The sequence below is a fragment of the Oryctolagus cuniculus genome, chromosome 12 (assembly GCF_964237555.1).
Source record: "Oryctolagus cuniculus chromosome 12, mOryCun1.1, whole genome shotgun sequence".
NCBI lineage: Eukaryota > Metazoa > Chordata > Mammalia > Lagomorpha > Leporidae > Oryctolagus > Oryctolagus cuniculus.
Window position 1 is genome coordinate 51,666,044 of NC_091443.1, and position 14,753 is coordinate 51,680,796.

The 14,753-nt window shown below is 56.3% G+C and overlaps 2 protein-coding genes across 3 annotated transcripts; both read right to left on the bottom strand.

Moving 5' to 3' along the window:
• Positions 1-1,236: 1,236 nt before the first annotated feature.
• Positions 1,237-3,664, bottom strand: CMTM5 (CKLF like MARVEL transmembrane domain containing 5). 2 transcript variants are annotated; one of them, XM_002717907.4, is made up of 5 exons: positions 3,313-3,664; positions 2,350-2,502; positions 1,830-1,922; positions 1,590-1,674; positions 1,237-1,497 (listed from the first exon to the last, which is right to left on the bottom strand). In XM_002717907.4, exons 1-5 carry the CDS (start codon positions 3,436-3,438, stop codon positions 1,484-1,486), a joined length of 471 nt encoding a protein of 156 aa, XP_002717953.1. In that variant the 5' UTR covers positions 3,439-3,664; the 3' UTR covers positions 1,237-1,483. The 2 variants fall into 2 exon arrangements, with proteins under 2 accessions (XP_002717953.1, XP_051678638.1); XM_051822678.2 differs by having other exon boundaries at positions 2,350-2,590; positions 3,313-3,445.
• A 537-nt stretch (positions 3,665-4,201) lies between these two features.
• Positions 4,202-7,293, bottom strand: IL25 (interleukin 25). Its single transcript, XM_002717906.4, has 3 exons — positions 7,142-7,293; positions 6,746-6,987; positions 4,202-4,898 (listed from the first exon to the last, which is right to left on the bottom strand). Exons 1-3 carry the CDS (start codon positions 7,148-7,150, stop codon positions 4,643-4,645), a joined length of 507 nt encoding a protein of 168 aa, XP_002717952.1. The 5' UTR covers positions 7,151-7,293; the 3' UTR covers positions 4,202-4,642.
• Positions 7,294-14,753: the final 7,460 nt, after the last annotated feature.

Genomic DNA, 14,753 nt, shown 5'->3' on the forward strand with positions numbered 1-14,753 from the left:
TTCTGATTCAGCTTCCTGCTATTGTGCCTTGGAGGCATCAGATGATGGCTGAAGTGCCTGGGACCCTGACCCCCATGTGGGAGATCTAGATGGAGTTCCGGGCTCCTGGCTCCAGCCTGGCCCAGCTCTGGCTCTTGCAGGAATTTGGAGAGTGAACCAGCAAATGGAAGTCATTTTGCATCTCAAATAAATAAACTTTTTTTTTTTTTTTTTAAGAAAGGAAACCAGAGGCAGGAAAGTTCAGATCAAGGGAGAAATGTTCACACTACCAAGAGGCTTGGGCGATACCTGGCAGGAGGTCCCCAGAGGAAGAGGAAGGAAGGTCTTTCAGAGCAGGAAGAAGCAGTGTTGGGGGGAAGGGTTAGCAAGTCAGCTTGAAGGAGCTGCTGGCTGCATTGTACTGCCATGGGCCTGTGGCTGAGGCTGGGCCAGTACAGTACCCAGAACACCTGTCCAGGTGTCAGGAGAGCTGGGTGCCAGCCCTAGCCATGTCACAGGTATAGGAAGGTCACGTCCCATAACCGCTGGAGGGAATGAGGGCATCGGCCCAGCTGGTCACCAAGGGCCCTGCTGGCACCAGCGTTTTGGGAATCTCTCCTCTCTGCCACCCCTGCGGCCTGCAGGCCAAAGCCTCCTCCACAACACCAGGGGGAGCTCTACACACACACCCCAGGCAGGCGCCTCCACACAAGCTCATGGACAAACCTGCGTGCCCAGTGCAGGGTGGGACATGATGTTTGGAAGACTTGCGCTGTTCCAGACAGAACTCCAGGCACCCAGCCACCAGGATATGTCAGAGTGGCCAAGGTTTTTACTTTTTATATTTTTTTAAAGATGTATTTTTTATTTATTTGAAATGCAGTGACAGAGAGAGGCAGACAGATCTTCCATCTACTACATTTGATTCATTCTCCAAAGGGCTTGCAACAGCCGGGACTGGGCCAGGCTGAAACCAGAATCCAAGAGCTCCACCCAGCTCTCCCACATGGGTGGCAGGGGCTGCATCAGAAGTGGAACAGCTGGGACTTGAACCCGCACTCCTATGAGATGCGGGTGTCACAGGCAGCAGCTTAACCTCTGCACACAGCCAAGTTCTGTGTTGCGTGGAAGGATGTCTTCATCGTCACTGCTCAGACCCAGCCCCAGGGAGGGACAGTGTGTCCTGGGCACTTTTGCCAAGGACGCTTCTTGGCATCCCTGGTCTGCCTGCTTTCTGGGGAAGAAAAGACTCAGCGGTCAGATTCCAATCTTTTAATTTGGGGGCCCTTGGAGGGCCAGCTTCCTCTGCCCACCCCCTCCTTCCCTAAGTCCCCCTCTCCTGGCCAGGGCTTCATCAAGAGTCAGGCTCCACAGACGCGTCTCCAGTGACTTCTCAGGCAGATGTCTCTGTAGGCCTGGGCCAGGAGCTATGAACCCAAAGGAGACGTGGCTGGGCCCCACTAGTGCAGGTCCGGCGGCAGCTAGGAGCCAGTTAGCCCCAGAGTCACTGCGGGTCCCCTGTGGAGAAGAAACCAGGGAGGGAAGCCACATCAGGCCAACGTGGCTGGGGCAGGGGAGGGGACATGGGCACTCGGAGCACAGGCACTCACCCTGGGAGGCCCTGGGCGCCATCTCAGTCCGGTAGATCTTGAAAGCATCATAGGCAAAGACAGAAACCAGAATGATGCCAAAAACCTGAGGGACGGTACAACAGAGGCTGCTGGGCCACTGGGTTAGGGGAGAGGTGGGGTGGGTGGTACAGGGTGAGGTTCGAGGCAGGCGCTGCACAAAGTGTGCAAACGCCAGCCAGAGCCCTGCGGGGTGGCCGAGCCCTGCCAAGCTGGACTCACAAAAGCAGCAATGGCAGCTCCATCCCGGGAGGTCACAGCAGCAAAGGAGACCACCAGGAAGATGATGATGGCGCTGATGCAGCGGAGGAAGTCCTGGGGGAGTGGGAGGGGCGGGGGCAGGGTCACAGGGACGTCCCAAGGCAGGGAGTCAGCGGCCTGGCTCTGAGGCATTCTGAATCCCTGTGTGGGGACACACCCTGGACACGACACACCACGAAGCGCTTTTGAGAGCGAGAACCCACATGGCCACCCGGGGTGTGGAAGCAGGGGGACCCACAAGCCACGAGGATGAGAAGCTGAGACAGACCCACGCAGAGCAGCCAGGGGGGCCGGGTAGGGCAGGGCTGGCTGGGGCTGGGCCCCTGCTGAGAGGACCCAAGGGTGTGCCTCTTCCCCGATGCCGGGACCCCATGGCTGAGAAGTCAGTGTGAGTCCCGGCACAGTTCTGAGCACAAGGAGTGCGGAAAAGGCGGGCAGTGGGGGTGAGGAGAGGAAGGTCCTGGGAAGGCAGGCTCCTCACCAGACAGGGCCAGTTGAGCCGGTCGAAGCGCTGGTAGTACTGGGTGGCGTAGAGGAAGAGGAAGGCGAGCGTGATGAAGAACTCCAGCAGTGCCGCGGCCATGTAGGCAGAGATGGAGGCCGTGAAGCAGATGAAGATGATGAAAACCAGGACCTGCGGGACGGAGCAGGGGGCGCCTGCCAGGAAGGGGACACGGGCACTGGCCAGCCTAGGCCTCACACTCATCAGGAGCTGCCCCGTCCTCGGAGAGAAGGAAGAGCCTGGAGAGTCCCCACCCCCACCCCACCCCTGCTCCCCAGGGTCAGGAGCCACCATTCAAGGGTCCCAGCAGAGCCAGCAGTGCATCCAAGCTGCATGACTGGGGTGGGGGGAGGGGGCTGGCCTATGATGATCCACCAGGACATGTCCCCAGGAGCGGAGAGTGCCATGTGCCCCACAGCCCAGAAGCCACCCCAGTCCTATATCCTATAGAACGTGTTCCCTGCTCCCAGATGCCCAAAACTCCCCTGACAAGGGCCAGTGAAGACAGGTGCCACCCAGTGGGCTCTGGGTGAGCCTTCAGCTCTGGCGGTACGGGGTGGCAGCTCTATGGAGGCCTTGTGGTCTCACTAAGTAACTGAGGACTGATGGTCAAGGGCAGCAGATGCCACATCAACTGCAGCTGGCAGGAAGTCCGTCCTTTCTAATAGGTGGACTCCAGGGACAAGGTGAGAAGTGGCCATGTTACAGCCAGGGAAAGGCAGGCTGGCCCGACCCCACTGTCTCCCACTCCCCCAATGTCCCCAAAGGCTGTCCTCAGTCTAACTTCAATCCTTCCTGCTGCAACGGAACTCTGAAGATGAGAGCGGGGCAGCCAGGACAGAGGGGTGTGCAGGGAGCCTGGGCAGGGGGCTGCTGACAGCTGAGCCTGGGGCATAGGTGGGAGGGGGGACGGAGGCACCAGGTGGGGGAGGCAGCTGTTACCAGCTCGGTCTCCAGCAGGATGCCTTTGAGGGAAGAGAGGAAGCTCTTGTCCACGGCGAAGCCCTGGAGCGCGGCAGCTGCCCCCTCCTCGGAGGGCCGGTCTCGGCGGTCCCAGGCACCCAGCATCTCTCCGTGGGGCCCACGGGGCACGGCCCCCCACCGCCACCAGCCCAGGAGACCTGGCAGGCTAGGGAAGCAGGCCGGAGGGAGAAGGCACTTTGAGAAACCTGCAAGTGAAGAGGCGAGCCTTCACCCCACTGTGCCGGAGCCTCACTGTGGCAGAACCAGCACCCTGGGAGGCATAGGGGAGGGCAGGGAAGGGGAGGGAGGAGGGCGGAGTGGCTAGCCCCTCCCCTCACTCAGAGCCCAACCCAGCCTGGAGAGGGGCAGAAGGAATGGGGGAGAAGGGGAGGTCCCGAAACAAATGGGAGGAGCCAGGAGATAAGGAGGTGGGGGCTGGACGAGGAGTGCCCGGCGACCTAAGCCTGAAGCTGTATGTGTGCTGTATGTGTCCGCTTCCCCTAACCTTAACCCCCTTCCTATGCCAGTCCCGTCTCCCTTTTCCTTTTAGAGAGGGTGGGACCAGAGCCCGGCTCAGGCTGCACCCCCCAGGACCCAGGCAAAGCCGTAGCCAGGACCAGAGACAAAGGCGGATTGTTGAGGGACAAGGGGGCGCTGTGTGCCTGCTGTGGTGCCTCAATGGGCCTCTGTGTCTCCAGCATGCTGGGAGCGCAGCCTGACCCCCACCCTGGTCCCGAGAGCGGAGGGGTGGGAGGGTGCAGCAGAAACTCTGGGGGGCCAGAGAGTGGGTGGTAGGGGAGCATTGTGGGGGGCGGGTGGAGAAGGCACCCAGGTGGGGGGCCACGATGCATGCCAGAGACAAACTAGATCATTTTTAAATACAGATGTTTATTTGGATGAATCTGCCCATGTGCAGTGATCTACGTCCACCGAATGCTTGATGCCCCCGTGAACGAGTGAGTGAGCGAGAGAATGAACAAATGAAATGAGGGCCTTCCCCTGGCAAAGGGGTGATTATCAAGAAAGTGCCTGTGCTGGGCCAGGGCAGCTGGGGGAAGGGCGGAAGGCAGAGACAGGAGTGCTCATCTCCAGCAAGGCCAGGACGCCAGCTTCCCGCAGCTGCTGCCTTCACAAAGTGCTTCCCAAAGTGCAAAAGGGCGCCAAAGCCCCCCACGCCGAGCCAAGGACCTGCTGGTCCCCGGGGTGCTTTGGAGAGGACGAGCGCTCAGGGGTCCTGGCCACCGTGGCAGGTGACGGGACACCTAGCTCCAGTTTTCCCGCCAAGGGTCGGCCTCAGGCAGACACACGACTAAGCCATCACCCGGGGCCTCACGCACACGCAAGCCAAGGAGACGCGGTAGAGCCGGCGCTCCAGGCAGTATCCCTGGCGGAGCCCGCGCTCGCCGCGGCACGGCCTCCGGTAGAAGACGGTCTGGTTGTGGTAGAGCAGCTCCGAATTGCCCAGGGGGTCCATGTGGGAGCCCGTCTGGAGACTGACGCAGTGCGGGCACAGGCAGCGGGCGTGGTACAGGTCCTGGGGGAGCCGGTTCAGGTCCCGGTCCAACCTGTGCGGGAGGGAGGGGCCGGATCAGGGAGGGCGGGGCGGGGGAGGAGCGAACGGCCGCTGGAGGCCTGGCTGCTCCTCAGTCCTGAGACACCCCCCCTTGCTGTGTGACTTGGAGCAAGTCCCCTGCACACACACACACACGCACGCACGCACACACACCCCGGAATTCATCTTCCCACTGGAAATGGGAGTAAGGGGTGAAGAGAGGTTTCCCAGCTGGTCCATTAGGGAGGTGGGGAAGGCAGCGGGCTCCTGCCTTAGCTCTGCTGCCCTGTGACACATCCGCTGGCCTCTGCCCGAGCTTTCTTGTAATTATTGCATTCTAGACTGTATTGCCAGGTTGGAGGACTATGCCCCCTGTGAAACCCAATTCTCTGGGGTGCAGCCAGCGCAGTTCCCAGATAAACACCCTGCAAGCAAAGGGTTCCGTGGTCCCATGAGTTTGGACCACGGAATTTCCCACGCTGAGATGTTATGAATCTACGGGGCAGGGGCTGGAGCAGCCTTTCCCAAACCCACCCATCATTTTTTCTGAGTGCTCCATGGGACGCACTTTGGGGAAGGCCAGCTGAGTGATTATGTGGGGGTCCACAACCTCCCCGTGAGGGGTCTGGACCGCAGCTGAGTCAGCCAAGCTCAGGCCAGAGGTCCCCCAGCCAGCCTTCTGGGACAGCCCCCACGCATCGTGACCTGCCATGTCCACCCTAGGTCTAATCTCCACTAAAGCTGACCCCTTCCCTACCCCAGTAAATGTCTCTACCCGTCCCCAAAGCCCAGGTGAAGTAGAACTGGGCTTATGGTGTGGGGGGCATTGGGGGACAGAGACGGCTGCTGAGTTCACAAAACAAGATGTGTTGGGGCCAGCGCTGTAGGTTAAGTATCTGCCTGTGGTGCCGGCATCTCATAAGGGCGCTGGTTCTAGTCCCGGCTGTTCCACTTCTGATTCAGCACACTGCTGATGGCCTGAGAAGGCAGTGGAGGATGGCCCAAGTGCTTGGGCCCCTGCACCCGCATGGGAGACCCAGAGAAGAGATCCAGAAGAAGCTCTTGGCTCCTGGCTTCAGATTTTCACAGCTCCGGCCTTTGCAGGCATTTGGGGAATGAGCCAGCAGTGGAAAACCTCTCTCTGCCTTTCCCTCTCTGTGTCTGTAACTCTGCCTCTCGAGTAAAAAAATAAATCTTAAAACACACACACACACACACACACACACACAAGATGTGCGGGATCCCCAAAGCCCTCCTTTCTAATGTTTTGCTTTGCCATCCCTTTTTCAGTGCTTCCTAATAATATTCACATCCTGGCACAGAGAATTAGAATATTCCTGTAGCACACAGAGTGGAAAATAAAATGGCCACAATCATGATCAAAGAGAACCAGCCCAGGGCTCCAGCCACGAAGCTGCCCCCAAGAGCTGAGGCCTTGGCTGTCTTAGTGCACCTGCAACCTAACATGGCCCAGGCCAGGAGCATTAGGCTGGGCTGTTCTGTGCCCGCATCACGCCATTACTCCCCAATGTTTTAGTTAGAAAAGCAGGGGCCATTGTAGGGATCAAAAGTGAAGAAGAGGAATAGACTTTTACATCCATTATTTCATTTGATCTGCATATTAGCCTACTGGAATTGAAACAAACTAACCAACCCTGAGCTTTGAAAACTTGAGTTATTGGTCCACACACATCCAATGAGTCAGAGCTGGGACTCAGATTCCGGTCTTGTTGAAGCCCCAAACGCTCTGAGACCTGTCTGAGATGGGAAGGGGGAGGTGTGCTGGAATTGGGGGTGGGGTTTCACACACACACCAGGGCGGGGCACAGGCAGACACTGGGGAGGCGACAGCAGACTCACTCGTATCTCCAGGGGGAGATGGCCCTGCTATTGAGGGGTCCGTCTTCGCTGGCCCTGCAGGATTCTTGGGGGTGGGTGAGCTCCAGCTCTGGGGGAGTCACGGGCACAGGAGTCCACTGCAGCCACTCCTCAGGGAGGGCCTGCCCTTTACTGGTGCAGCAGGTAGACCTGTGACTGCAGTCCTTCCAAAGCTCCAAACAGAGGGTGTGGGTCCCCACGACCATTGCCAGGAACGCCACCACCTGTGGGCAAAGGCCAGAGAGAGAACAGCTCTCACTTTGCCTGGGCCTTTGCTCCCACAGAACTGCCCTGCCCCCAGCAGCTCACCAAGATCCCACTGGCTACCCCAGCCCCACACCTGAGGCAGCTCTGCTCCGCTGAGCACGGAGCACTCACCTGGTGCATGCTGGCCCTTTCGCCCTCTCCGCAGCTGCTGTGCTGGTTGACAGGGCCCTCGGAGCAGCCTGCCTGCCTCAGGTCAGGAGTCCTGGTTTTATTCTCAGCAAACCTGTTTTGTTTATTCAAATTGATTTCCACTATCTCTTGTAGGGAGGAACTGGAAATTTAAAATACCAAACCATGTCAAGAGCCTCGGGAGGTCACTGATGTCATACATAAGGGTGTTAATTGTTAAATTAACAACAGGAGTCACTGTGCACTAACTCCCCATGAAGGACCTCTGTCCTCAATGAGTTGTATTATGAGAGTTAACTGAAAAACTAGTTCTCAAACTGTTGTGTGTGTGTGTGTATGTGTGCAAATTATTGAAATCTTTACTGAGTATAGAGTTGGTCTTTTGTGTACAAAGTTAACTGAAAATGAATCTTTTTTTTATATTTATTTAATGTATTTGAAAGAGTTACAGAGAGAGGTAGAGACAGAGAGAGAGGTCTTCCATCCGCTGGTTCACTCCCCAGATGGCCGCAATGGCCGGAGCTGTGCCGATCTGAAGCCAGGAGCTAGGCACTTCTTCCAGATCTCCCACGTGGGTGCAGGGGCCCAAGCACTTGGGCCATCTTCTACTGCTTTCCCAGGCCACAGCAGAGAGCTGGATCAGAAGAGCAGCGGCTCTAGAACTAGTGCCCATATGGGATGACAGCGCTTCAGGCCAGGGCTTTAACCTGCTGCGCCACAGCACTGGCCCCGAAAATGAATCTTATTGTAGAATTGGACTGGCAAGGGGAGAGGGAGGAGGAGGAGGGGTGGGAGTGTGGGTGGGAGGGCAGGTGTGGTGGGAAGAATAACTATATTCCTGAAGTTGTACTTTTGAAATTTGTATTCCTTAAAAAATCAAAAAAATTAAAATTTAAATAAAAAATAAAAATACCAAACCAAAAAAACCTGACCACCTTTCCAAACACTGTTGAAGATGCTGGACTCAGAGAAGTCGGGATGACAGCGTTACAAGCCTGGTGGCTGATTGGGTACATTTGCTCTTTCCTCTCCCCACCCAACTCTGCCCCCTGCCCCCTGGAGGGGGGTGGGAGGCACATGAGGTCACAGCAATCAGTTCTATTATTTTGTGTCTTTGTGAACTGGTACTACGGAAATTAGGGCCTGTCCTCTGGCATCTTTTATTTCTTTTTTTTTTTTTAAGATTTTATTTATTTATTTGAGAGGTAGAGTTACAGACAGTAAGAGAGAGAGACAGAGAGAAAGGTCTTCCATCTGTTGATTCACTCCCCAGATGGCTGCAATGGCCAGAGCTGTGCCGATCCAAAGCCAGGATCCAGGAGCTTCCTCCAGGTCTCCCACTGGGGCCCAAGCACTTGGGCCATCCTCCACTGCCTTCCCATGCCACAGCAGAGAGCTGGATTGGAAGAGGAGCAGCTGGGACTAGAACCAGTGCCCATATGGATGCCAGTGCATCAGGCGCAGGATTAACCTACTGTGCCATGGTGCTGCCGCCTCTGGCATCCTTTCAAGAGGTCTCCTATCCACCACAAGCGTGGTCTCCTCTGCTCCCTTTTCTCCATATCAGTGAGCACTTCCCTTCCCCTCCAGCACCTTCGATCCCACCCCAGCTTTGAGGTCTGAGACCCCCACCCTGGGTGACTTCTCCCCTCTGTCCCATTGCCATCCCGTCTTCCTCACCACGCCTCCCCTCACCTCCTCCTCATGCTACAGCCAGGCAAGCTCTGATCCCGAGTCTGGTGGTGGACGGGCCAGGCCTGATGGAAGCAGTGGTAGGTGACTGCTCCCACTGCACACAGAAAGGGGTTGAGGAAGCACCAGGGGTCAAGCTAACACCGAGGACCCACCTGCGCCACCCCGCCCACAGGGCAGTGGCCAGCGGCCCTGCGGCAGGGACAGCTGCAGCCCCTGGGCCATGCGGCCTCAGCTGTCAGCCCCAGGATGGCCCAGAGTTGGGCCTATCCTCAAAGACATGGGCCAGCCGGGAAGAGTCTGCTGGGAGGCACTGGACTGGCAGCAGGCCAGAGCCCACTTCCCTCTGAGTCTTTCTCTGTCCTGGCCCCTGGGTGCCTCTCTCCCTCCATCCCCATCCCTGCACACAGATATTCTTTAAGATATAGCTTCCTGATTTGCATATGCTTACCCTCCGAAAATACTACTCTAGTAACCAAGGACTCAGTCAACAAACAGAGGGAACCAGGAATAACCCTGACAGCAGAGCAAGGGGAATCCTCGATGCTTTGGGGCCAAGCAACCCCAAAGGAGAGGACTGATGGGGTAGTGCAGCTCCAGTGAGACCCTGAAGTCCTGGAGCTATGGGATTTGGGGTGAAGGGAGACCGCACAGGAGACAATAGTGGAACACTGAGGCCATAGAGTTGGCATAGTGGCTCAGCGGTTCAAGTCCCGGCTGTTCTGCTTCCGATCCAGCTCCCAGCTAATGCTCCTAGGAAGGCAGTGGAAATTGGACCAAATACTTGGGCCCCTGCCATTCAAGCAGGAGACCCAGCTAGAGTTTCAGGCTCCTGACTTCAGCCTGGCCCAGCCCCAGCCATCAGTGGGGAGTGAATCAGTAGATAGAAGATCTCTTTCTCTGCCTCTCCCTCTCTGCCAATCTGCCAATCTGCCTTTCAAATAAATTCATTAATCTTTCAAAGAAAGCAAGCAAGCAATGAGGCCAGTAGCATCATCACCCAGCTCTCACTGCCCACCTCTGGCCCCGGAACCCCTGAACAGCCGCTCGATCTGTACACTGCTGGCCTCAGCTCCTGTGTACCTGCAAGAGCCAGGCATCGTGCTGAGCCATGCACCGGTCTCATCTTTACCCTGACAATAAAACCAGACTTGGAGGCCATTATCCCCATCCTATGAATGAGGAAACCAAAACCAGACAAAATGTAGAAACCCACCCAAGTTCCCACAGCTAGAGAGAAGCTGAGCTGGTTTCCCAATATATTCCTGAACAACTCCAAATCTAAGCTCCTGGCGGGGAGGTACCACACTGTGATGGCCCCCAGTTGGCTGTGCATGGAAAGGAAGCCCCCACACTGTCTGCTTCCCTTTCATCTGGGCTTGGGCTAGACAGGTCTCAGCTACACCTGCCCGAGGTCACAGGGCATTCCTTCCTACTTAGGCATCAGCCCTGCTGGTTGGGATTCATTGCTCCAGCTTCCTGTTCCGCAGCTTTTGGCCTTTTGCAAAGCCTCCAGGTGGTTTCTGGGGTTCCTCAGCTACCTCCAACCCCAGAGCAGGCTCTTAAGAGGGCAGTGCTCTTCCAGAAGACTTAAAATCCTAACGATCTCCCCCTAAACCTGGGCCAAGGGAGCAGAACTGGAGTCTGACCTTGGCCAGATCTCCCGATCTCTAGCCCTGTGCAGGAGGGGGTACTCAAAGGAGCCAGAAGTGATCCTAGCTACTTGTTCCCCTTGCTGCAGCTACAGAGTGGACCCAACCTGGGTTACTCGAGATGTTGCCCTTTGGGGTATCCCTACTTCTGCATCTCAAGGCAAAGGAAACCCCTGAAAGCCACAGGGAGGGCCCCTCTGAGCACACAGTCCCCCGACTGCCCTGCCTCCAATGATGACCAGGCTTGACCTGAGAACCTGGGCTCTGAGTCACATGTCCTACCCCCCCACCCATGCCCTATTTGCTCAGCCTCTGCCCTTATCTCAGCAGCGGCTTTGTGGGATTCCTTCAGGTTACTCCTTTCCATGAGAAACATTTTCCAGAGGGATTTCCTCCTGGGCTGGCTAGTTTTGGAATCCCTGAGTCATTCTAGCTTCCAGGGAATCCCTGGGGGTGTGAGAGCCGGTGGTGGCAATGGGGAGAATGCTGGAGGTGGGAGCAAAGGAAAGTCTGCCTAGCACCTGGCATCAAGGGTGCCCTCCCAACACTTATTTTTCCTGTTTGGGCCTGACCTGGCAGCCGAGCAGGGCTGGGATATTCCGACCCCTGTGCCCCTAGAAAAAGAGGTCAGTACCTCCCAGGGAGGGACAGGGAAGGTATGATGGAACATTTCTCCCTCCCTTAATGTGGACATGCTCTTGGGCTTGCAGAGGGTCAGGCCATGGCTGCCCTGTCCCTTCTCAGAAAGATGTAAGAACAGAAAGTTCGTACCTGCTGCTTCCAGGTCTTGGTCCAGCCTCTGAGCAGCTCTTGGCCTTGGGCCTTCTTTCTGCTCTTCCCTCCACGTTTGTAGAAGGGTGTGTGGACAGGTGGGAGTGGAGAGGGCCTGGATGGCCACAAGGTGCCAAAGGGCTTAGGTGCTCTGGCCCTCAGCTGCTGGACTGATGCCTGCTCCCCAGGACTCAGCAGGGTCTGTCAAAGCTCACGTGCACTGCCTTTGTCTAAGACAGGAACATGCCATGATATAGAGATGCGGCAGCGCTTCTGCACCTGCTGCTAACTTAGATGCTGCTCTCAGCTCAGAGTGCCCCCACCTCCCGTGCCCAATAACTAGAAGGTGAATGCCTGGACCAGACGGAAGCCTCCAGGACATTGCTCCCAAGTTCTGACTGGGAAGTGATGATGAGACTGGCTGGAAATAATTTTCAGTTTCATCTTTAGCTATAAAAAATGCTTTAGGCTCAAGGGCCTGACTTCAAGGAGAACCCAGTCTGGCCTGAGACACACACACACACATACACAGACACATGGAAAATCAGAATTAGCAAGACAAAGAGACCAACAACCCCTTACCCCCAGCCCCCAAGACTGAGGCCTCCCCAAGTGGGGCCCTCAGCTACAGGGCTTTGTCCTGCAGTCATGGCTGTCTTTGTTCATTTGTCCACTCACCAAATATTTATTGAGTGCCTGCTATTCACCAGGCACTACTGTTCTAACTGCCAGGAAAGCAGAGGAGGACAAGTCAGAAGAAGCCTCTGCCTCATGAAGCTTAGGTTTTAGTTTCCTCATTTATAAAGATTTATTTGTCTATTTATTTGAGAGGCAGAGAGAGGGAGAGACAGAGAGAGAGAGAGATCTTCCATCCGCGGGTTCACTCCCCATATGGCTGCAAAAGCTGGAGCTGGGCTGATCCAAAGCCAGAAGCTAGGAGCCTCTTCCAGATCTCCCATGTGGATGCAGGGGCCCAAGCTTTTGGGTCATCCTCCGCTGCCTTCCCAGGCCATCAGCAGGGATACTGGATTAGAAGTGGAGCAGCCGGGATTCAAACCAGCACCCATATGGATTGCTGGTGCTGCAGGAGGCTCAACCTACTACACCACACCAGCCCCAAAGCTTAGGTTTTAGGAAAAGGCATGATCAACAAGGGATCAAGATCATTTGGGATCATGAGAAGTGCTACTGAAGAAAAAGAAACCGTATTGGGAGACAGGGAGTGGCTGTAGATGCCGGCAAGTGGGGAGAATGGGAGGGCCATTCTACATTGGGAAGCCGGGCCAGGTCTTCCTGAGGATGCAATGTTTGACTTGATGCTGGAGAGGGTCTGGGGGAAGAGTATCACAAGCAGAGGGAGCAGGACATGCAAAGCCCCCAAGGTGGAACACAGGAAGCAGAGGGTGGACATACAACAGAGGATAAATGAGAGAGTGGGGTGAGAGAAGATGGAAGAGGCAGGCAGGGACCAGATCAGCCAGGATCTGACAGGCTATGATGCAGCTTTGGGATTTCATCCAAGGTCATTGGGAAGGCACTGACTGGATTCGAACATGACTGATATGAGTTTCTCAAGGGAAGGCATCATGTCCTTGACTTCCTGGGGCCTCCACAGAGTTGGCACCCAATAGCAATACTAACACTTGCTTTGGCCCAACACTGACACACGCATCATGAGCCAGACATTGTTCTCAGGATTCCCTTATCCCTTATGATAGGCCAGACAGGAAACCTATGCAGAGGCCATGTGGCCGGCCAAGCTCAGGAGCTAGTGCTGGGACCTTGGTTAGAACCCAGGTAGTCAGGGTGCTGTGAGTCCAAAGAGAAGTGAGCTGGAAACATTTAGTGGGCGCTGGAGAAGTCTGGGGTAGCGGACAGAAGGTGGGTCTGGGAAGTCACAGGTTGGAGTGTGAAAGAGAACAGCCAATTGGACAGTGCTGGGAAGAAAAGGGCAGCAGAGAAGATGGGAACCTGGGAGCCAATGGAAAGGTCCCTTGGTTTCCACTGCCTGAATACACAAGGGCACAACTTGGGTCTCAGCTCCCTGCTCAGCCTGGCTTTCTCCATCCGTGCTGGAGCCTGGATCTCTCCCTGAACCACTCAGAACCCCCTTAAACCTCTGCTTGCAAAGGAGAGGGCACAGGCAGGGGCATAGGGACACAGGAAAGGCTCCTCCTGACCCCAACAACAAAAACAGCAAAACCACTTTGAGCTTTCAAGAAAGCATAAGAAAGGAGCCCAGGAAAAGAGGAAAGGCGTTAGAGCAGTGTGCCAGATGCTTTGAGTGTATTTCTTGCTCAGCAGAGTTCCTGTCCCAGAAGAGGCAGTGACACTCAGAGCCAGGGTTCCCGCCTGCGTCTGCCAGGCCCGGGAATTCCAGCAGCACAGCCTTGTTTTGCTGCTGCTCTGGGCTCTGCTGTCTCTCACAGAGCTTTCCCAGGCTCTGAGCCGAGGACCGGAGCCCCACTGTCCATGTCCCAAGCCCCACCATCTCGCCTGGCCCCAACAGCTGCTGTCCTGCTCAGCCTTTTCTGGCCTCATCTATTTGCCTTATGGCGGTCAGATCATTCATCTTGGGGACAGTGTTTCTTGCCCACCTCCACCTTGGTCCCCCATTTGCCTTGGCAGTCCCCTGAGCGAAGATCACACCACGGCAGGTCCCCAGCAGCAGGACGTCTGTGTGCTAGGCAGCCAAGCACACACACACACACACACACACAGCCCCGGGGCTGGGGGCTGGAGGAGGATGGAAAGTCTCCACGGTGGTCCCCACCCACCAGACAGGAACTGGGATGAATCTGGACATGTAAAACCTCCTCTGTGGTCCCAGCAGAGTCTGCGTCTACTGAGGAACGCCAGCCTCACACCCAGTCTGCACTCCCTGACTCAGAGCCAAGCCCAGGGCCAAGACCTGCACCACATCCCCCCAAGGGGGTCTTCAGGGCCTTCCAGGGAGGGAGGGGGGCTTAGTCCCTGTCTGAGGTCTCAGACTCACTAAGAGATTTCAGTGGGACATCTGCTGTCATCTCCCAATGAGTTTATGCAGAGTTGTACTGCCTACTTTATATGCTGAAGCATTCATTTGCTCAATATTAACCTTGAGAATCTACTACAGCTTTTCAACCCGGTGCCGCATGGTGCTTCCCAACACCTCAGAAGCGGAAGGCCACAGGAGTCCCTCACGTCTCTAACAGGCTCTGTTGTGTGTCCCCCAAAGGAAGATCCTGGGAGGCGGGGTGCCTGGAGGGAGGCAGGGTAACCAAGGCGTTGCAATAGGGCCAGAAGGGTGGGGGAGGCAGAGTCCAGTGCTCCCGTTGAAATCGGGGGGGGGGGGGCTGCACGCCACTCCCTCCGAAAGAAGTGCTCCCCTTTTTGTCCACGGTCCCCAAGCTTGCTCCTTGCAGCAGGGAGTGAGCCAGGCCAGGAAGAGGAGCAGGCCCAGACTGGCAGAGGTGGGTAAGAGGCCGCCCCGCCCGTCC